This window comes from Rattus rattus, chromosome 4 (genome assembly GCF_011064425.1).
Source record: "Rattus rattus isolate New Zealand chromosome 4, Rrattus_CSIRO_v1, whole genome shotgun sequence".
In the NCBI taxonomy this organism is placed as follows: domain Eukaryota; kingdom Metazoa; phylum Chordata; class Mammalia; order Rodentia; family Muridae; genus Rattus; species Rattus rattus.
In genome coordinates this window covers 97,791,254-97,814,853 of record NC_046157.1, presented here as the reverse complement: position 1 = coordinate 97,814,853, position 23,600 = coordinate 97,791,254, and the positions used below count along the sequence as shown (strand labels likewise).

General features: G+C 40.8%; 1 protein-coding gene across 1 annotated transcript in view; it reads left to right on the top strand.

Annotated features, from left to right (window-relative positions):
• Nucleotides 1-23,600, top strand: part of Pkhd1 (PKHD1 ciliary IPT domain containing fibrocystin/polyductin) — a 457,519-nt gene that overhangs the window by 124,713 nt on the left and 309,206 nt on the right. Inside the window, exon 35 of the mRNA XM_032899487.1 lies at nucleotides 17,513-17,669. Coding sequence (XP_032755378.1) covers nucleotides 17,513-17,669 — 157 coding nt within the window. The remainder of the gene's footprint in view (nucleotides 1-17,512; nucleotides 17,670-23,600) is intronic.

Genomic DNA, 23,600 nt, shown 5'->3' with positions numbered 1-23,600 from the left:
CCCGAAGGAGGACTTAACAGCCAGGGATAGCAGCTAAAGTGGACGCTGTAAACACTTTCTCTTGAAAGCTGTGTCTTTTCAATAAACACACTGTTAGGCGCTAGCAAAAATATTTCCAGTTGCCTTCATGGGTGGCACGGTGCTGGAAGCTGTTAGCTCACGTTCAGTTAAATTTCAAATGTCAAAGCTTATTACTAGTGAGTTTAGCCAAAGACAGCTTATAAGGAGCTGTGCAAACTTAACTTCCTCAAATAAAAAAAGAGAAGAAAGATGACCATTTAACATTGCCGTTCCTTCCCCTGCTCTCTTCACCCCCGCTTCAAGTTGGTTTTGGGTTTTATTGACAGTAGGTTTCAAGTTTATATTCAACATTTCCCTTAATTTGCCTGGTCTCTTTATTCTCTCCTTCCCCCTCCCCTGGGACACGGGCCTATTACAAAGGTGTTGGGATGTCTCTTTGAGTTTTAGAGGAGTGTTTTGTGTGTTTGAAGCAGGCCTGGAGGAGTCTGTGGAAGTGTTAAAGCAGAAGGTTCAGCTTTTGAGAGAGAAACATACTGTGATACGATGTTCCTCTCAGATGCTGCTTCTAGCCTGGGCTGAATACAAATGCACAGGGAGATTCTGTTTACATAGGAATGAACTTTCAAGCTAAAATATCAGTACAGCAGGCGCCCACACTATTTGTAATGTGTCCGGTTCCCATGACTGTAGTAACTGAAGTAAATATAAACAACAAGATGATGACAACAACAACAGCAGCAGCAGCAGCAACAACAACAACAACAACAACAATAACAACAACAACAACAACAACAACAACAACAACGGCAGATTCAGTTTTGTTCTGCTGAGTTTAAATTTACTTGTACATTTACCACTATGGCCACCATATCAATCAACTACTGTGCTAAATTCTATGACAAGCTAAGCAAAAAGAATGAATTACTAATCATAAACTCTGTGTCAGCCTGGCCTCCCTTGTAATTCTGATTTTCATCAGCAGTGGCTCTAAATTTGCAAAGACTTCCTCTGCACAGGAGAGGCAATGAACGTCTTCTGCCTTTGGTGTAGGAGGCTCAAGGAGCCAGGACAAAGCCTTCAGTGTGGTTTCCTGAGGGGACGCCTTGGAGTCTCTCTAAACATGCCTTTTCGAGGTACACTGGGGTAGGCTTGGAGTCTAAGAAAAGGGGAGGCAGAGTTTAATAGGAACAGGTCGAGGGTGAGTGTGTGGTCCAGGTATATCATAGGTCTCTTCTGGGAATGAACCACAAGTTTCTTTTGAGAGCATACAGAGGTCCCCATAGAGGTATGAACTCTGGTTTTCTCAGCCTTTTTGACTCAAATAAGGTAATCTTGCTCTATTTCCAGTAGTTTGAATAGGCTTAAGAGCTGACTGATATGGACACATTTGTCTGTGCCTGCCTGCCTGCCTGCCTGTCTGTCTGTCTGTCTGTCTGTCTGTCTCTGAAAGTCATTTGCTGCGAGCACTTCTGTATCTCAAAACCTAAAGGAATCGAGTTATTGGGCCGTATTTAGTTATTGTCTGTGGATTTCTATGGTGTTTGATTCACTCACAAAGGTTTTGATGTTATAAGATCACGTCACGTGGGCTGTAAGTGTTCAGGGAATTAAATGCTTGTGTGGTTTCTTTTAAAATGCCTCACATATCACAAAGATATTTCTGCACACGAGAGTATAGTCTGAGAAGTTTAAAAAAAAAAAAGGACTAGTTTTCAATTGTTTTTCTTCTCCCCTTCTTCCCTTCTTCTGCCAGCACGCTGGTTTTGCTCTTCCAGGAGAGGAAACAATTATTGTCCTGACGTGCTTTCTGATAGTTTTTCCTTGACTATGAGCTTCTTGGGAGCAGGGTCCTCTATTTATCATCTCGTCCTCGGGGACTCCATGGGAACTGGCTCAGTAAGTGTTTATTAGTTAGATTTAGCAAAACTTCACTAATTGATACAGTAACATCATTGTCCTTGAAATATTTATCTTAAGGGAAAAAATGATTTTATGGACGCTCGAGTGTTAATTATCTGCATGCGAATAGGAGCTGCAAGTTACAAATCACTGCCACCAAGTTACTGAAGTGGGTCTAGAAGTGTTCTGAGAGAAGACACAGGCTAGAAATTTGAGTTGTACCTGGATGTGTGTGTGTGTGTGTGTGTGTGTGTGTGTGTGTGTATGTGTGTGTCATATATGATGGTTAAGAATATTAATGTATTTCTGGTCATTACAATTCACTGTGTCCATTTCAGTCACCTGTCCTATAAGTCCCTGGGCTTATAAAGGTATGAATTTAGTTGAGCTGCCTGGTACGTGCATCTGTGCACCGAGCATGTGTTATTGATATGGAAAGCACAGGGGCCCGAACCTGGCAGAACTCAGAGTGTAGCAAGATAAAACATTGATATGATGGTTTACTCATAAAAACAGTACGAGGAGTAGAATACAGGCCTGCACAGGGGAAAGGGCGGACTTTAAAGGACCCCAGAATTCATAACAGGCAAAGCAGAACTGGAGCCGGGCCTTGCAAGATACTCTTGGGAGAGATGTGGTCCACTCATGCGTGAGTGCCGTCATGATACATTAGGAGGCTGTGTGTCTCGTGGAGCGGTCTGAGGAGTAACAGGATTTAGTGGAGCTGAGAGAGAAGGAATGGGGAGGGGTGGGGAGGAGTCAGGGGTGAGGTTGGAGTCTGAGTTTGGGGGTTCAAAGTTACATTATCTGAATTTAGAGTTTGTTTTCTTTTTCCTTTAGGTACTGGGATTTGATTCTCATGTAGAATACATATCAACAGAATCTTAATGTTGAGGATGGAGAATGTAGACGAACTATGTGACACACACTCTTTGTCGGTCTGTCTGTCGGTCTGTCTGTCTCCTCTGTTTCTGTTTCTCTGCCCACCCCCTCCATGAATACATGCTAAGGAAACTGGACTATTTCATTGTTGAGATGTAGAAAGCCTTTACACACACACACACACACACACACACACACACACACATATTGGATATTAATCCTGTATCAGATACACCATTCACAAATATCCCCCCTTCTCTGGGCTACCTTTTTTTTTTTAATAGTATTTGTAGTTTTTTGTGAAGAGAAAGGTTTTTTTAATTTTGATAAGGTCTAATTTAACTATGTCTTGTTTGTTGCTATTTTTAGTGTCATATCAAGCAAACCATCATTAAATACAATGTCATAAAAATTACTCTTATGTATAAACAGGCCTAAAACTTTCTGTATAAATTGTGGTTGCCTAACTTCTATCTTTGATATGCAAATCTGCTTATGTAATGAAGCTACATTTATTTTCCCATTTTACCCTATATTTTGTAAATTTTTTCAGTGGGCCTTATCGTCATTTCTTTTTTAAAGAAAAATCATCATCATCATCATCATCATCGTCATCATCATCATCATCATCATCATCATCATCATCATTATCATTTTTATTAGGATTTTTCCTTTTTTCTTCTCTCACACAGTAAATCCAGATGGCACCCTCTCCTTCCTCTACTCCTCTGTGCCCCACTCCCCTGGATCCATTCCTCCTCCTTTCCATTCATTAAAGTGCACACCTCCCAGGGATATCCACTGAACATGGCCTCACGTGTTACAATAAAACTAGGTACAAACCCTCATATCAAGGATGCATGAGACAACCCAGTAGGAGGAAAAGGGTCCTAGAACAGGAAGAAGAGACAGACACACCCCCAATTCCCACTGTCGGGAGTCCTACAAGAACACCAAGCTATACAGCCACCGGGCAAGCATTCCATGCTGCCCTCTTTGCATTGTCTTCAAAGGTTTTCAAGTCGGTCAAGAGTTCGAAAACGCTATTTGAAGCAAAGTAAGGTTGGATTTTGATTTGACCTGCTCACATGGCAAACTTAAAGACCTGACAGGCAGTTGAATATCAGAGGAAGAAGGAGAACAGGGAGGAAAGTTAGTTTTGGGTTTATATGATTAATGATGTAACAAAGTAGTCCACTGTTTTCTACCTGGTTATCCGTTTTCTGAAGCAAACGCAAGACGTGCTTTGTGGCCAGTCAAGGGAAACTTTATGTTGAGGGGAGATATCAGAGAGTGTCAATCATCTAGAGTTGGGGAAAGAGGGAACTGGTACAACATGTTTTCCATAAAAATCTCTTGAAGTAGGGTTTATCTGCAGGACATAACGATGTGCCACCAAGAAAATATTCTAAAAAGCAACACTTATTTTGATTTGTTTTTTTCCCTGGCTCTACCCTTACTCAGTTCATTGGGTAACCCTGTAATGGTGACTTAGCTTCGCATTTATAAATATGAGGTATTGACACAGATAGCTAAACTTTCATTAAGCCCCGCAGTAATACAGCAAGGCACAGACAGCATTGTTTCTCCTCACTGGGGAAATGGAGAAAGAAGTTTCTGTTTTCTCCAGCCAAGATGGAGTCACATGAATAATTAATTTCCAACAAGTTGAGCAATTGATTTTCAGCAAAGGGGCAATTCCCTAAAGTTGGGAGGATTCTGGGCAAAGGCAATTTGTACTTATTTCTGAAAGGCGTTGTGGTTGCAGATAGCACTCTGATATGGTTTATCGAACAAGCTCCGGGATCTCCTTCAGTCCCCAGTTAGCTACTTTAAGGCTTGTTTTGTGGGGGTCTCTGGCATTTGAACTTGTTAGTGTTGGCCTTTGAGATGAACAATACGAACGGTTTTCAAGTGTTTGCACAAATTCACTGCGGGTATGTTGAATGCCCATGTTTATACATTATGGGAATTGTATACAATGAATTCCACGTGACTGTAGATTAAATGATTAAAGTGCATATATATCTGGAAGTTATGCTGAGCTTTGTGAAGGACTGTAGAAATGATGTTCTCCTGTGCAATTTTCACCAAAGGTGAGTTTATTAAAAGAAAAACACCCGGATTACATTAATCTTATTTATCTACAGCCTAAGAAATAAATTAGAAATACCCCACATAAGACCAATGGCAAGTGCATAAATTTTGAGGTACTACGTATATGACCATTGGATTCTGGCATATTTTAGTCACTGGAACATTTAACTCATGTCGCCACCTGTTTCTTTCCACGCTGAACCCTTGCATATGAAAAGTTAAAAAAAAAAAAAAAGCAGATTCTTTCTCCATCATGCCAAATGGCATGTGGTTTTAATCCCCGACAGTGGGGTGTTCCATCAGATCTCTCTATCTGCAATCTCTAGGTCTATTTCCTCCTTTGCCTGGGCTGCTGTTACTGGTAGTTGGTGTTATTTAATTATCTCTACATTTTAACTGTGGTGTTTACCTTTAATATCGCTGCAGTCAGTAAGTGATTCATTGCATCTGGAACTAAACAACAAGATTTGGCAGAAAAGGGACAGTGTGTGGCAGATGCATTTGGGCCCAGGAGGACAATGGCTTTGAAAGTGGGCTCTAAGAGCTCAGAAATGCAATTATGCCTTTATGACTGTAGAAATAGGTACCACAAGTGCTGGCTCATAGTGAATTTTACAAAAGATGCTGATGATTTTGAGCAACATGACCGTTATATACTGGAAAGGCATCCATCCCCGTGGGTGGGGGTTGGGGTGGCAGGTAAGAGTTTCAAAATCCATGTAGTTGAGATTTTTGTCCCAGCTAGGGAGCTCGGCCGTCTAAGTTTACTCATTCCTGAAATAAGGCTAGTAATTTTTGGAGTTAGCATTGACAGGAAAAGCCATGTGCCTTCTGCCTTATCAGAAGCCCAGCACTGTCCCCATGATGCTTAATAAAGCACAATGCTACTTTCAGGCAATCTATTAGCCTTAACTGATATTTCCTTTGTCCTCCCTATAAAGTACAGAAGCAAGTGAATTTAATCAAAGCCTGTGAAGAAGGAAGGATAGGATGGGTTTCTTTGTTTGGTTTCCCCCTGCAATGTATTGCCTATCTTTTTATTGAATTTTTAAATCTTATTTCTTTTGAGATATATACAAACTCTGCACCCGCTGTTGTAAAAATATAACAAATAAAAAAAAGTAGGTTGTCTTTTATCCCCACTAGGTTCAGCACTGCAGTGCCCCAAGATATCTGCTAGATATCTTGGCGGAAACACATCCCAACTCCTCGGCGGTGGCCCAGTGTCTCCAGCTGCTGCACACTTTCCTACACTCAAACCGTCACATAAAAGAACACACAACACAATAACCTTTGGCCCATTTGATAAGATATAATTGCCCACCTAAACATACAAAGCCCAGTACCATACTTCCTTTAAGAACATTAATAACAACCTGTAAATACACAAAGCAGAATCTTAACGTCACCTGCCATATTGGCTTGCCACAGTTTCTCTCCCTGTCCCTCCTGTCTCCTCTTCTTCCTTCAAACTTCTCTCCACCCATCCTTCCTTCTCCTCCAATAACAGGCCTCTTTTTATCCTGTACCTGACCCTCGCCTGGACTTTACAAATTCAATAGGGAGGAGGTTCTGGTCCTTGGGGCAGTGGAATTAGCATCAAAATACAGATAACTCCAGGGCAAACCACAACACATACCTACAAGACTCACCCTTCTCTTCCCTCCCCTTCCATGTCTTGTGTCTTCCTTTCCTTCCAAATTAATGATCTCTTCTTTAATTGTCATTGTTACATACATACATATATGGTTACGCACATATGTAGATACAACCTATTGATTCCATTTATTGTTCATATGTCCATATGTCCTGGGCTGACCTCTTGGAATTGGATAACTGATGTGGTAGCTCATCCCTGGAGGAAACCGTTTCTCCCTCACTCAGTAGTCATTGCCTGTAGTGCTTCGTCTATGGGTGGGGCCATGTGGAACCCCCCCACCCCCGCTTTTTTTTTTCTCCCATCTTGTTCAGGCAACCACATTGCTGAGATTTCATGACTGCATTTTCTGTGTCATTTCTAAAGGATAGTATCTAGCATCAGATGTGTTAGGCTTCTGGCTCTCACACACCTTTCTTCCTGTCAGCCCTTGCATCCATGTTCCCTGAGCCTTAGGTGTAAGGGTTGTGTTGCAGATTTATCAGTTGGGGTAAGCCGCCCAGGGTCATTTAATCTCCACATTTTGTCCAGTTTATTTTTGAAGTGAGGTGATACAAGTTCAATCCTTTGCTCCTTTCAGGAAGGAATGTCTAGAAATCACAGTGCTATTAATATCTATACTCGAATCGTTGCACAAATAATATCTAATGTGAACTTTGAGAAATTCTGGTTTCCTTGAAGCACACATTTTATGGCTGCTCTTGGCATCAGGAGGATTTTGTCTTTATTAACAGCTAGAGAGAAGTTATGGTAACTTTGGATCCTTGTGACATTTACTCTGTAACTTGAGTAGTCATAACTCTTCCTTAGCAAAGGAAAGGTCTGTTGCATTTATTTACTTACACTTTTTTGGCATCATAAATATAGCAGTTTTATGCTGTGAGTTTTGTGTATGTGGAATCATTTATGCCTTAAGAACAGGCTTGCCTGCTGCCTCAAACTGGCTTCCAACATGAGCTAGTTATAGATCCTTTTGAGCAGTAACTTGAGAGAGGAGGCAGAAAAGCAAAAGTCCTTTTTTTGTGTGACTATTGTCTTCCAAGGGAGGCTATTATAGTATTATAGCTCCATAATAAGTTTCAATTGATTCTCAGTGAATAACTGATCACATTCTCAGAGAATTCCATGTCACCTTATTTTTTATTTATTTTTTTCTTTTTTCCGGAACTGGGGACCGAACCCAGGGCCTTGAGGTTGCTAGGCAAGCGCTCTACCACTGAGCTAAATCCCCAACCCCCACATGTTGCCTTATTATTATGGTCCATTTTGATAGGTCACAATTCTAGGTAAAGTAGTTGAGTTTACTACTTGAGATCTTCTAAGGCTAGAAGCAGGGTGACTGTCCAGCTAAAGCTTAGGCCATCTTCTAGGCCCATGTAGCTTGTCTACTGAGGCCAGTTTGAGTCTATAGGGATTAAGGCCTCATTTTCTTGCTGACTTCTGGTCAGGGACTATGCACAGGTCCTAGAGGCTGCTCCTGGGTCCCAGCCCCATGGTCCTATCTAGCCACAAGACAAAGTACCCTTTCATAACCTGCAGGGAAAATCACTGCTAAGGATATACCTGATTAGGTCAAATCTGTCTCACTATTTAAAAATAATTTTGTAGTTAGTATACATGATATTGCTTACATTGTGACATTTTAATTCACATAAGCAATTGCACATTGATATCAATGATATTAAATCATTGTTCCTTTACCCCACACATTCTAGTTTTTCTCTATTCCCCTAAAGAGTTTCCTGTCTCATTTTATATCCTATGAATATTAATATAATAACAATATAATACCTATTAGTCCAATTTTGAGAGAAAGCATGCCTGTGTTTCCTCTTCATCATCCTCTCATTCTTTTCCTTCACTCATCTTGAATCCCCTTCAGGATACACAACACACACACACACACACACACACACACACACACACACACACCCCTAAACCCTGTTTGTGTAGTCATGAATATTTATAAATAAACACATACATTGAATACATTCCATGCATGAAAGAAAGAAAAATGTGTTATTTACCTTTCCGAGTTTGACTTCTTTTACGTAGCACATTGATCTTCAGCTTCATCCACTTTTCCTCAAAAGACCAAAGTTCTTCTCCCCCTTTACAAGTTTCATACCTGAATTTTCTCTATTTACATGTTAATTGGCATCTAGGCTAACTCTGTAACCTGGCTGTAACATGGCAATAACCATGGCTGTGCAGGTGTCTCTGATGAATGTTGACTTAGATAGCTTGTTTGTGCATACTCAGGAATGGCATCATTGTATCATATGGCAATTCTGTTTCTAGTTTCTAGAGGAACCCTCCATATTGATTTCCCTAATTGTTGAATGCATTTGCATTCTTGCCAGTAGTATGCAAGTAGTCCTCTTTCCAAGTATCTTTACTACTGTCCGTTGCCATTGTTTGTGTTCTTGATGATAGCTATTTGGATTGGGATGAAATGGAATGTCAGTGTAGTTAGAATTTGTGTGTGTGTGTGTGTGTGTGTGTGTGTGTGTGTGTGCGCACGCGCGCGCGAGTGTGTGCATGCATGTGTGCTTTACCAATTTAGCTTTTTCTCCAATGCAATTCTTATTTCTATCATCTCTGATGACTATGGTCTAAATCCTGCTGCATGTGCAGGTATGCTTGTCTGTGTGTGTGTGTGTGTGTATCGATGTCCCGGGCATTTTGAATACAGGTAGTATTAGCACATGCTAATACAGGTGGTATATTTGAGTTTGAGGAGATCACCAGACTCACACTTTGTGGGATCATCTGTCTTCTGCTGATGTTGCTGGCATCTGTTAATGTTTTCTTGTTTCCACACATTTCAGTGCGTCCAAGGAGTGGACCTAGTCCCTGAGACTTTTCTGAGACACAGTTGGTTCTATTTTCCTCTAAGAGACTCAGGACTGGGGTGGTCCTTAAGGAACCCACCCTGTGAAGACTTCTGAAATCTTGGATGTATACTTGGCTTTCTGATCGCTATTTTCTAAAGCTGGGACATTCAAGAAGGCTTTGCTATGTCTGCTTCTGATCAAAATGTAAGGAATCGTCCTATGGTGTCTTTACACTCAGAAATATGCCTTCTCAGTTCCTTGTCCTCTGTGAGCTATGGACTGAATTCTTCCGAAGAGTTGAGAAGAGGAAAGGAGGACTGCCAAGGGGTCTCAATTTGGGTTAATCGGAGCCTTGCCCATTCTCCTGAGTGATTGTTCACTGTGGCCATCCCTTTAGCCTAGGAGGCATATGTAATCAACTTTTGTTTATTTCTGATTTTTTTCTTTTGCCCTTGAGGAGACCATTATTTCTATTGTATAAAAGTGGTAGCCCAAACATTGGAAGCAATTAGAGCAGATGGTAGTGAATACTTTTGTGGTAAGAGACACTGATGCTCATAAAGTGGATTTCATTCTTTGGGCTTCTTGCCGCTTCTCTTTGCCATGACATGTTCATTTGCTACCCTTCAGGTACAAAGGGGACGGAAAAATGAAAAGGAGGAAAAAATGCTTCCCCTGGTGTACGGAACTGAGAAGCTGTCAAAGGCTCATAGCAGGGAAAGTGTGCTCCTGTGTATTCAATCACGGAAATTAAGTGTTTTCGAAGGCAGTGCAGTCACGGGTCTATTGCATGGGGAAATAACATGTTGTAGTCCATCACTTAAAATGTTAACCTTGTCTCTTACTAGTGACTGCAAGCAGAAACATGTGCTGTATGCTCGCTGGTTAAATGGCAGCATGTCAGCTCTGTGAAAACGGCTAGCATGTATCTGTCAATCTTCAGATTTGACTGTGGGTGTGAGAAGGCAAACACATACACCCACATTCACACCTACACCTACCTCTTCACGTTTCCACTTACCTTTATGTGACTTTCTAAGACCTGGTTTTTAATTTACTTCTGAGGAATTAAATTAATATCTAGTATTTAAGGGTATATTCTTTGTTATACTATTTTTATTTCCAATATTCAAATTCTTTACTAGTTGAATTATAATCATATATATTTCTCTATAGAAAGTTCTCTTTTGATTGTACTTTAATACCATTGGAATATACATATGGTAGAATGCGCTCAGTATAAGTACCATAGTCTGAATTACAATATGAGCCATGAGTTACATATTAGTGAATTGCTAATGCTGTAAACCAATATCAAACGGAATAGGCCACATTCAGACTTCAGACTGTAGTTTGGGCACTGTTATGTACTACTGAATATTTCATGTAATTATTCTATGGCATACATGATTTTAATACCCTCTGTGTCTGCCCTCAATGTTTCTTGCTGCATCGGCAGGAACTGCCCAGTAGTAGCAAGTGCTGAATGCGTCCCGTCTTCTCCCTTGAGGTCCTGACAGCCTTTGGGTCACTCCCCGCGTCATTAGCCTCTGGCTCATACTCAGTGTTTTCTTCTTCCATCGCTTATCAGAACTGTGTAGCCAGTCACTCAACGTCAATAGTTCCTGCCACCGCCCTGACATTTCTGATCCACTTTCCCCTGTTCTTTCTTTCATTTCTCTCAGAGCACACTATTTATTTTATATGTTTATCTGTGATCGTGTTAGAAAGTAAGCCGTGTGCTTCAGGAGTTTGGCATTCTTTGTGCTCAGACCAGTGCCCGAGGTGTAGTATGTACTCAATAAATATTTGCTGGATGTAGGGATCTATCACTCTGGAGTGGTAGACAAGGAGTCTAAAGGGAGCCTATGACTATTAAGCAAGGGAACACCTGCTGAGTGGGTTCAGTAAATCTTAGCCCTATTATTGCTTCTTTCATTTATGATTGAAGATAATACCTCCCTGTATTTTGTTGTTTGAAAGATTAACGATCCAGAGAATGAAACGCATAGTGCCATGCCTGGGACACTAGAAGCGTTCAATTATCAATAAGCGAAATGATCTTCAGAAGTAGACGAGGCATTCTTACAATAGATCAGAAGATCCAAGTAGAGGAGAAGATGAAGCTTGGTGAATCGATTTTGTTCGTAGACAGGGAGGGTCCCAGACATGTTAGTGACTCGTGTACGTGAAGCTGTGAGCTGGCAGTAGTTATTTTGGAGAAGTCAGGAAGGCAGGACTTAGTTTGTACAACCAAAAGAGGAGGCAGAACAATAGTCCTTTTTGCTACGAAAGAGACAGGCTGGATTGGACAGAGGCAGGAGTCTCTGCCAAGACACTCTGCGGACATTTCTTTGAGTGGTTGAAGTGCTTAGTATGTGGAAGGACTTTCTTGTGCCATCCTTTCATCCGGAGGATTGATAAATACTAAGTAAAGGAAGAGATCAAAGGCCAGAAGTTCTCCAGGAAGAATAAAGTACACCAAACAAATTGAATTTGCTTTGTGTTCTCTAAAGAGTTAATAGATTACAGGTCAGGGCTCCATTGATAATCCTGAAACACCCAGATGGTTGGCTCTTCTGTAAGGAATAATAGTCACCTGAAATTCTCTTAGAGTGTGCTAATTTGTTTTCTGGTTAAGGTTTAAAAAGGAAGAGGCAATTAGCTTACTAAATTTCCCCTATAATATTGTCTTCACTTTGATCTTCCGCGCCCCTTTCAACCTTGTCTGTAATATTAACCGCTGATTCAGTCATACTGTAGTTATCTTGATATTTCTTTCTTTCTCCATGATCATATAAGCACCTGAGGAAGAGAAGGAGTTCACAATTTTTGGAGAATTGTCTTCCCATAAACTCCCACAACTGTTTGGAGTTTTAATGGACTAAAAGTTTTGATATCACTTAGCAATAGAAGTATATTACCTGGTATAGCCGAGTGGTAAGAGAACTGTAACTATTATTTAATAAGTGGCATGAAGATAACAATTTAGGTAGAAAAAAACAAGAACAAAAAAATTGAAAAACATTGTATAATGCAACACAAACTTAATTAGGATATATGTAGATATACAGCCCACTGATAAAGAATTGATTGAGTGTATTTATTCCAGCAGCAGAGACAGACTTCTGTGTAGAATGATGAATGACCTATCAGGTGAAGAGGCAAATAAACTTAGCTTCATAATAATTAAAAACACTTTTTTGTAAAGAAACCCTAGATAGAAATTAAGCTTTACACCTTACTAAGTTATTGTGATTATTCAAAGATTTAGAATTGTAGTGTTGTGATTACAAACCTAAAGAAGAATTGGACATCCATTTCTTTTAATTCTGATTTATGGTGTGCCAGGCATTGTGGGTAGTGGGGATATTAAAACAAAAGCTAAAAAGCTCTCATGAACCTTCTTCTGAGTCTGATAGGGCCAGGTTCGAGTATTGCATACATGCACAATGCACTGTACAGGGACTTTGGAGAGACTAAGTGAATTTGAAGGTTAGAGAAAAATACTGGCCACAGGGACTTGTCTTTCCATTCTCAAGACTTGCATGATGAATAGGAAGGCTTTCTGCTGGGGTTCAAGAACGTCATTCCTTGCCTTCATGGGTCAGCTGTGACCACAGAGATTCCTGTGCCCCACCTCTTCTGCCGAACTAGCTCAGTTCGTCCTTTCTCTGCCTGATGTTCCGTCTTGCTGATCAATGACTTCTTTCAAGATAGCTCTCGTGGAGTGAGTCCATTTAAGGTGACAGGGAAGATTTGCAGACAGAGCACATTCCCCCAAGTTCAGAGAAGTGCTGATGTGAACTAAGAAGAGTACAAATGGCATAGGCTTCCTAGCTGGGGCAGGAAACTTTTTGCTTTTCTACTTTTATTTTATTTATTCATTTAGAGTTTTTGTTTGTATATTTGGGGCTGGATCAAGATTTGAAGGCATGTCCTGTTCTGTACAAGCATTTCTCTACTTTATGCTTGTGATGAAATGATTTACCTCATCTGCAGAATAGCATGACTGATTTATCTGTGTCCAAGAAGAAAACTATAGTTGGAAGTCTGAGTATCTTTGAAGCTATTGAGGAACGAGCTTGTGTGAGGTGGAAGTGAAGCCTCTATTGACCTGTGAGCCATGTATGTGCCAGCGAGCATCTTCTGAACCAGAGACGTCCTACTCTAAGCAACAGAAGTTTCATGTGTATTGACAAAGATCCCTGTGTTAATGCTTTCAGCATTGTTTTTTTTTATTGTCCTAAGGAGTGGTGGGTTAGAAGGTGAATACATTGATAGGTGAGTCATCTCCATATGCCCATGGGCCATTACCCTGAGAGTCTTCTTTGGGAAATGATCTGACCAACATTGTCAATTATAAAAATGGAGAATTATAATTCTTTGGGCAGCAGGTCTGCCTGCATGGGTTACATTGAAATTTAGTAATCATGGGCATATATTGTTTTTCTACAGACACGTGTTAAAGCATTAAGGCTACATTCATATTTTTTTTGACCTTTGAGTACTTTGTCCTTTGTTTTATCTGAAAGCATGAATTGTCAATACGAATGTACGTAATTCACTATGCCTTTACTATGCTAAGGGGAAATTTGGGCTTCAAGCCACTTGAGACTTTGACTAATTAACGCTGATGTTCATTTATACACCGCATTGAATAGGAAAACTTAACTGGAAAGAAGTAAAATTGGATTGGAGCAGGATATCATAAGTAGGATGGTGGATTCAAATCTCTCTCTCTCTCTCTCTCTCTCTCTCTCTCTCTCTCTCTCTCTCTCTCCTCTGTATCTCTTTCTATCTCTCTGTCAAATAGAGCTAAACAAAAGGAATGAAAATGTGACAGGGTAAAGACCAAACTCAGGGGCTTAAGAGAATGCAGCCTTTTTGTACAAACATGTGGCTTGAGAAATGCAGCATTTTTGACAGTTTAGGTTGGGGCACCCATTTATTCATACATTGTATTAGAAACATGTGTGTGTGAGTGTGTGTGTGTGTGTGTGTGTGTGTGTATGTGTGTATGTTCATGTGTGTGTGTGTGTGGTATGTGTGTATGGGTGTGTATATGTGTGTGTAGTGTGTGTATATGTGTGTATAGTATGTGTGTATATAGTGTGTGTGTATGTGTGTGTAGTATGTGTGTGTGTGTATATAGTGTGTGTGTGTACTCTGTATGTGTATACTGGGAGGGGTATAGTATGTACAGTATGCCTTCATATGTATTTGTGTCTGTGTGAGTGTATGTAATGTCTGCTGCTGAATTAGTAAATGGAATAATAATTTAACGAGCTATGTCAATGATTTCTATTGAGGCAGTTCCTTATTTTTCTTTTTTTAGCAGAATGAAGGGTAAGTTCAAGAAATGATAAATAAATGTTGCAGGAGTTCTATGATATCCTGTCAGAATGATAAGGAGAAGGATAGACTAAGGTTAAATGCTGAAACATATAGTTGTAGGGAAGCAGACCATACTTGAGCAAAGATACGGATGTAATAATGGGCTGAGCCATGCAATATTTTAGGAGGGACAGCCCAGGAGAGGACACAGGAGTAAAAGACCTCAGGTGGGAATTTGCTTCACATGATTGAGCACCTATCTTTGATTGTCTATTTGTTCAGCCTCAGAATGGAGATAACAACACTTGATCTTCTTATCCTCTGGCTTGGGACTGACTGGAACAGTTTGAGAAAGGCTGCTGGGCCAACCAGGCTCACTCCAAACTGGATAACAGATATCAGAGCTAATTGTAGCAATTTAAAAATGTTCTCAAATCAATGAAAGACGCCATGGAATTGTTTTCCTTTGATGCCCTTAAGTACCTAATTAATGTCTGGTTGATCCCAGGTATTTTTTACTGAGTGCCATGAGCCTTCACGTGTTTTGTAGTTCTATGACTGGGTATGAATCTACCCACCAGACTATTCAATATATAAGATTTCGTTGCTGAAGTTTTCACACACCTTCAAGTCAACCCCACACCACCCTGCCTAACTTGCTTCTGTCAGGTGACCTGATCCCTGATCCTGAGCTCCAGTGTTGTTGAGGAGGAAATTCCTTGGTTCTCCCCTTTTGAGATTTATGTCTCTTCTTTCTGGTCCTTGTCTTGATTAACCCCTCCACCCCCAGACTCTCCTAGACTGTGATCTGAGATCTCCACAGTGGTAAGTGACTTTGTTCTACCTCTGGAAGTGCTGATTCTCCCATTGTGTGGTAACACTGAGGGGTGGGAGGTATCTGCATTGTTTTAAGTGCTGAGATGAGAAACACCAAAACATCATCTGTACAGTGAAAGGGAATTGGCCACAATTGTTCTGTGTCTGGACCAGAAACCCAAGCCTTTCCAGTTCTTCTAGTGAGGACTCCGATGAGTGCAGATAACCTGGTTCACCGAGTTTTGTGGCTTCTATATAGTCATGTCAATCTTTATAGCTTTCCGACACCATATTTACCTTCCCACTCTCCTCCTGTCTGCTTTCCTTTCTGTTTTCTAAATTGGCATGAGTGAAATAAAGGAACACAGGCCTGGTGGTGCAGACTTGGAGGCCCAGCTTCGTTTCAGAGATGGGGTCAGTTCCTAGCTAGCCAAGGTAACTTGGCAAGACCATGGTTCAAAATGAAATGTAAAGACAGTGCCGCAGATACAGCTTAATGATTCAGACCCAAGTACCATCAAATTATACTGCGTATCTTTATAAGGAGTTGCTTTTATTTTGGTTTTACTTCACTAGAGCTAGCTCTGAGTTGAGATCAACTAGAGTGGCTGACTGAGATCTCATTCTTCCAGACCATGGACTGTCACCATGGTGATGCAGCTCTTGTGGCAGCCAATGACACTCATGCACACTCCATATATCACCCTTCTATTGATATACCTTATATAGCTACATTTCTTACATTGTGGAAAACCTGAGACTTTTATTTCTCCTTCATAGATATAGAAAACAAAAGGCCCAGAGCCCCATGGTGGTTAGGTTGGGTCTATATCTTGGAACTATATTGACCTAGGGGGTCAGCACCCTCTTTTAGAGAATATATTACCTCTTCTAGAACACCATTTTCTATATCATCTTTCAGAAATACTCCAGGGCACAGTTCTCTACATGGGTAGAATTACTAGCATTATAAACATGCCTTCCCTTCCTAAAGATTGCCTCTGATCTGTCTGTAGCCCATCATGAGAGGATGTCTTAGGTGCTTCCATGTGCGGGGCTCAGGGCTTCCATTTGGTTGGAGTTTGATGTTACAGTAACCATACAGGCATAATAGCATAATACTTTACCTTGAGGAAATCACCTTTTCTGTTCTGCATTTTAGGTATTTATTGTTCTGGTAGCTCAAGAACTATAGAAGACACACGCTAAGCCTCTTGCATGTGTTGGATTCTGCTGTAACTTCTATGCCCCCCCCCTCTCTCTCCGTCCTTCCCTCCCTCCTTCCTTCCTTCTTTCTTTTGCATGTGGTCACCGATAAACAACAAAACTGAATGTTCTGAGAGAACTGAAGAGGAGCCGATGAGAGGATGGTTCTCCTCAGCCCTGTCCTCTGACTTTGACCACTGGCCTACTCACATTTCCTTGTCTAAAACCAGTCTGCCTCTGAATGTGCAAATGCTGGCTGTGTTCAACACAGAGCACTGAGCAGAGAGCAGAGGAAACAGTAATATCAAAAAGGGGCCAGGTTGGAGGGAAGATCTGAGGTCCCAGGAAGAGGAACTTTCCCATAAAACATGGACACTTGATTGGCAGAGTCAGTGAAAAAAAATATACCAATTACATAAAGCAGGATGTCACCCATCAAGGCCAACATTTTAACTTTCTCTAGTCCAGGCCACTTATGATTTGTTTTTTGTTTGTTCAAGATTCAATACTCGTGTGTAAAAATAAGACATGGATTCAGCTCTGCCTGTTAGGTTCAAGAGAGTCTGAGCTGAGGAGAAAAGGGAGAATTCTAGGAGCTGAGCAGAGAGGCATATCTTACTCTCTTTCATGTTTTTTCCCCCTATTTGGATTAGTTGTCTAAGGTAAATAGGGTGACTGCCTTTCACGAAAGCATTTAACGTTTCCAATGTCGTCCATGCTATCCAGTTTAAGCCACAAGCCAAATCTTTCTCTTTTCCAGGGCAACTTTTCCTTCCAATTCTGCCGAAGGTGGTCCAGGCCTCACAGTTGGTTTCCTCATAGAGTGCCACAAGATGGCGACAATGTCACAGTGGAGACCAGTCACCTGCTACTGCTAGATGTGAATACAAGTCTCCTGAACTCCCTGCACATTAAAGGTCTGTGGTATTCGGACAGCAAGGAACAGCACTCTTTATGATCCTGTCACTCACCAGGCATGGAAAGGAGGGGAGGGAGGGTCCTGAAGAAGTTTCTACATTTGATTGACAATTTATTTCGAAACCAAATTTAGACTTTTTTTTTTTTTTTTCTGAAAGGGGAGAAAGAGTCAGAGAGGTTCAAAGTGAAAGGCCATTCTTTTTGGCTTTTTCAAAACTCAGAGCTTAATTATTTTAATTCTTTTCAAAAACAAGTTAACAGTGTTTCCCAGGAGCAGCTGCTGCCTTGCCCAAACCCTTTGTAGTCACGCTTATCCTGGGCAGCCCCCACAATATAGCAAACGCCTTGAAATTGGTTAATGCTGCTGCCTTTGAAATCCTCTGCCAAGAAAGCAATGTCTTCCTGCTTTTCCCCTGTTGTGGTTTTGACTTCTTGGTCCCTTGGAAAGTCATATAAATAGGCTTCCTTAGTGCAAAACGGTCCACATAGCTCTAGGGTGTAGGAAGTTGGCGCAGCCTGAGAATTCAAAGTTTGACTCATCTACAATGTGGCTAAATGAGCCACTTTACTCTTTTCATATTTACTTCTGTATCTGTTAAATGATTACCGAACACGCTGCCTACTTCAGAGGATGATAATAAGAAATGGTGGCTAAAGGGCCTTTTCTCACTGTCAAATGAAAATTGTATGTAAGAAATGCTTAATTTTGGATGCCTATGACACTTGAGGCTAAAACACCAATATTTACTATAAATGCCTTGAACACCAGTGCACGGATAGACTTTTGTTGAGTAAGAGTACACACACACACAACCAAATCTTCTTTGGAAGAAGATTATCTAAACCTCCTTTGATATGTTTCTAACAGATCAAATCAAGTTTTTTTTTTTTTCTGATCAGTTATTGTGATAGTCTATATTCTGGAAGCTGCTCTTAGCTTTCCTTTTGTCTCGAGAGAAAAGTTCTTTGTCAAGTCAATTAACTCATACTCTTTAAGAGGGAAATTGTCTGCAACATTGAACTTTTGCCTTGTCATTGTGCTTTTTGTATGTATGTATGTGTGTATGTATGTATGTATGTATGTATGTATGTATGTATGTATGTATGTATCCTTGTGGCTATAGGGATATGATATATATGGCTTGGTGGCTATGGGAATGTATGTATGTATGTATGTATGTGTGTATATATGTATGAGACTTAGTGGCTATAGGGAGTGTCTATCTATAAGCTATTATGAATATTCAAAAGACTAATAATGACAAAGTAAAATTAGAGTCTTAAAACTGTATCTCAAAGCTTGCTTGCTATACTTTGAACTGGGACCATGCCCTCAGAACCCAAATTCTGGAAGAGGATGGGATACTCTGCAGCTACCCAAGGGCCTCAGCCTTTTATTAATACCACCATTTGGGCGAAGCTTTCTGATTCAAAGTCCTTGATTTCTAAGTCTAGTTCCTGGATATATGCTCATTTCCTCATAATGTTTAATCAAGAAACAGTGTTGAAAGAACAAGATTTGAAAGAGGAGACATCAGATGGGCATCAAAGGGTAGGACAAAGGATCATGTGCACCAAGCGTGCAGCCTCTCTCTGTAGATTCACAGATGTCCACACACTTTACCCCCACTCATGATGTCCCATGCGTGCCTTTCTTAGTTTAGACAACATTTCAGTGGTGCATAGAGTCAATGGGCTGTATTTGGGATGACAGATTCTCATTCTGGGAAAGTGAAAGTCTGAATGGAATAGAAGAGTAAGGAGTGGATATTCGCTTCTACATACATGGTGTACACGAGTTCTTGGCAGGAGGAGAGTTACCTCCGGGGAAACAGATTTTTATCAGAGACACGAGTTGTGCATCTAGAAATAATGAGAACAATGAAAAGACACATCAAATTTTGCTCAGCAGATAATTTGTGAATGCTTATTAAGTGGCCTGAGAATTCTCTGTGATACAAGAAAAAGTGAAGAAAATTATTAATACTTAATGCCAGTAACAAGCAATATTACCAGAGGGAGAATGGCTAGGGGAATCAATATGACAGACTAAAGTTTCTAGTTCTAAGGCAGTTGCTGGATCGGGGCAGCAAAGTACAGTGAAGAGTGGGTAATTAGGTCAGGCAGGGTATGTGATTAGAGTTGAACTGTTGAGAGGATTCAGAGCATGCCATTTTGGAGGTGGGATAAATAGCTCAAGTTAGTAAAAAAATGCTTGCTGGGCAGACACGAGAATCCAAGTCCTATCTTCAAAACTCATAGGAAAGTGCCAGGTGTGGTGACCCCAGTGCCAGGGACACATACACAGGCAGATCTCTGGAGCTCTCTGGTCAGCCAGTTTACCCTAACTGGTGAGAGCTCCAGGGTAGGAGCCACCCTATCTCAGGGAAGGCACGTAGCATTTCTGAGAATGACCGCCAAGGCTGACCCACATTCACATGAACATGCCTACCTGTTCTCACACATGCATGCAAGGGAGCATGCTATTTATTTCAGACTTGTGGTTTGGTCACACGGAGAATCAGAGTAAGAGAAACTTCCCCACCTCACTTACCGAGATTTCATGAATCTAGTGGCCAGGCCACTGACAGATGTTATTCTTTGTTTCACATACTATAACCTATCCACTAGGGATTCCTGATGTCTTTGGTGCTATTGTAGTCCTGATCACTGTAATTTTTGGCAGGAGTTACTACAAATCACCTCTAAGTTCTTCCAGTGCTCCTAGTCTGCTGCGTTACATATTAGCAGAATCTCAATTCCCTTTGGAATAGCAAGACAGCTGAAATGCTGTGTGTCCTGGCTCCATCTGTAGCTGTGCATAGATTTGTGCTAACATCCGGCCAGGAAGATCCAAGAGAATAGGTATATGGGATATCTGGGGAGTTTCTTAAAGTAGAGCCGATGCAGTAGGAGGCCTGCTTATACTTCACGTCTTTTCATTTCCTGTTATGTAAATGAGACAGTTGAAATCAGTCACTGTGTTAGATCATTAGGTGATTTAGTAAGGATGGGAAGAAAGAACGTAAAAGGAATGTAGGACCTTGAGGACTCTGGAGTTGCTGTAGTAGTATTGTGCTGTCCATTTATTGTTATTATTATTACTATTACCATTATTATTAATTTATTTACTTTATATCCTGATCATAGCTTTCCCTTCCTCCTCTCCTTCTAGTCCCTCCCTCTCATCCCCACTCATCTATGTCTCCTCCCCTTCTGCTTAGAAAAGGGGAGATCATTCATGCTCAAGGATATCAACTCGCCTTGGCATATCAAGTTGCAGTAAGACTAGGCGCCTGCATCTTCTACACAAGGCAGCTCAGTTAGGGCAAAAGCATCCAAAGGTAGGCAGTCAGAGACAGTCCCTGCTCCTGGTTTAGGAGTCCCACATGAAGACCAAACTGCCCAACTGTCACATATGTATAGAGGCCTAGATCTGTTCCATGTGTGCTCTCTGGTTGGCAGTTGAGTCTCTGTGTGCCCCTATAGGCCCAGGTTAGTTGATTCTTTAGTTTTTTTGTAGTGTCCTCAACCTCTCTAGCTCCTTTAATTCTTCCTCTCCCTCTTCTGAAGAATTCCCCAAGCTCTGCCTAATGTTTGGCTGTGGGGCTCTCCATCTGTTTTCATCAGTGCTGAGTGAAGCCTCTCAAATGACAGTTGTGCTAGGCCACTTTTAAAAATTATAATACTTATTTATTTTTTGAGAATATTATGTATGCATACAGTTGTGATCACACTCCTCCTCAATTCTTTGCTCTAACTCCTTCCAGAGCTACTACTCAAACCATAACTCCCCCCAACGTTCTGTTTTAATAATCTTCTGAATCTAAGAAGACAACCACTACGGACATGGGTGTGGGAGCATCCACTGGAGCATGGTTAACTTACTGGGTGCTATAACCCTGAAGAAAACTGACAGGCCCTCTCCCAGCAGCCAGCAGCTCTCTCTATATCCTGGGCTTGGGGTGAGGGCTTATAATTCCCTTCCTTCTCTATGCAGGACTAAACCCACTTTTGAAATAAGCCATTTGGATGAAAAGTAAGATTTCTTGTACTGAATCATTGCAATTTGCCTTTTGTGCTACAGGCTAAGGTTAGCTCCATCAGTGTTAGCTCATATCTTCTAACAATGTCATTTTCTGTTGTTGCTTCATTCTTAAAAACCCTCTCATGTTGTCCTGTCTTACCAAGAGTAAAACCCAAACCCCTTACCTTTTTAAACCTCAGAATTCTTCTTTGATCTTGTCATTCACAGTCACTCCAAATCGGTACATGGGAATACACCTGTCCTTAGACCTTCAGGCTAATTGTCCTTTGTCCCCTGGATTCATGTAGTTGGCTCATTGTGTTTTTATGCCCTCTAAGAAACGATTAGTCTATTAGAAGAAGCTTACAGGGCATCCTTTCAAAAATTACAACCACCCCTTTGATTATTTTCTATGTAGTTCTGGTATTTATTCTTTATAGAATTTTTTTTTATCTCATGCCATGTTTTACATTTACTTGTTAGTCCAAAGTATGTTCCTTCTCCTAGAATAATCCCCAAACCAAAGAAATTCACTTTGTTTGCTGTTTTCTAGAAAAGATTTAGAACAGCATGGGGCAAAAATGGGGGCTCAAAACCTGCTTGGTGATTGTCACGTGAATGGGCAAGCAGATGGAATACAGTTCAAGTTCTGGGTGAAGTGTACTGTGTACATTAAAAGACTTACTGCTTTCTTGACTGCAATCTTTCCCAGTTAATTTATTTTCAGACTCCTCAATTGTTCATACCTATGCATGTCTACACATACATGCATGTATGGATGTACACACATGTATAATATATTATACACGTAGTATATACAGACACACATATGTGTACATATGTATAATTATGGGTTCACGAGAGCATAAAATCCTTTACTAAGTTATCTTTCTGCTTCCAAAATATGTAGAGGAATGTCTTTTCTGGTGAAGAACTCCAGCCCTCAATACATAATTTATATTCTATGACTCAGTTTTGATCCATAGTTTGTACGGAAGCACTCGATGATAATAAAGAGGCATTCAACAAGATCAAAGCATTGTCACAATCACCAGGAGCAGCTCAGTCTCTGGCTGTCTCTCATGGTCTTTAGTTTTCATAGCCAGGAAGCGAATCTGAAAAGAGCCCAGTAAAATTTTCTTTTAATTTTCTCACACAAGCTACAGGCTGAGATAAACTAGGAATAATGTCAAGACTGCAATAGTTTCTTCAAAAGACTTTAGGGAACCGAATCTGAAATAGTATAGTGTATACATGTGTGCATACTCGTGTGGCAGGAGATGGGGGATAGGGGAGGGTGGACAGAGTGTCCCTGCCGGCTTTGTTCTTCAGTCACTCTCTGCATCATGTTTGGGAGAGTCTCTAACTGAATCTGGATCTCACTGACTTTGCTAGACTGGCTGGCCAGTGCCTGCCTGGATTCTTCTGTCTCTGTCTTCTCAATGGTGGGATGACAGAACTACCCTATAATGCTGAACTTTCTTTGTGGGTGCTGTGAACTGAGGTCTCCCCCTACCCTTCCTTTCAATTACTCTTAAAATATATTGAAATAAACCAGGTTTTTATGGTCATGATAAATAAATTCAGATCTATCTACTTCTGTTTTATTTTGTTTTGGAGTGCAAAAACTTTCCCCTGCTGATCTATTTGGCTGCCCCTCTTCACTATTTTCTTATTCTAATTTGAAAAAGACACAAATTTGCATTTCTTACTCATCTCTGCACCTCTCCAACTCCCCCTTTTCCATTTTTGTATTTTGAGGCAGAGTCCTTAGGCAAAACAGGGTTCTAAATCCCCACAGTGGAAGAGGGCGTTGAACTGATTCTTCTGCCTCTGGTTCCTATTGCTGGGATTATAGGCAGGCATCCCATTGAAGTGCTGCGGACGGAACTCTGAGCTTTCC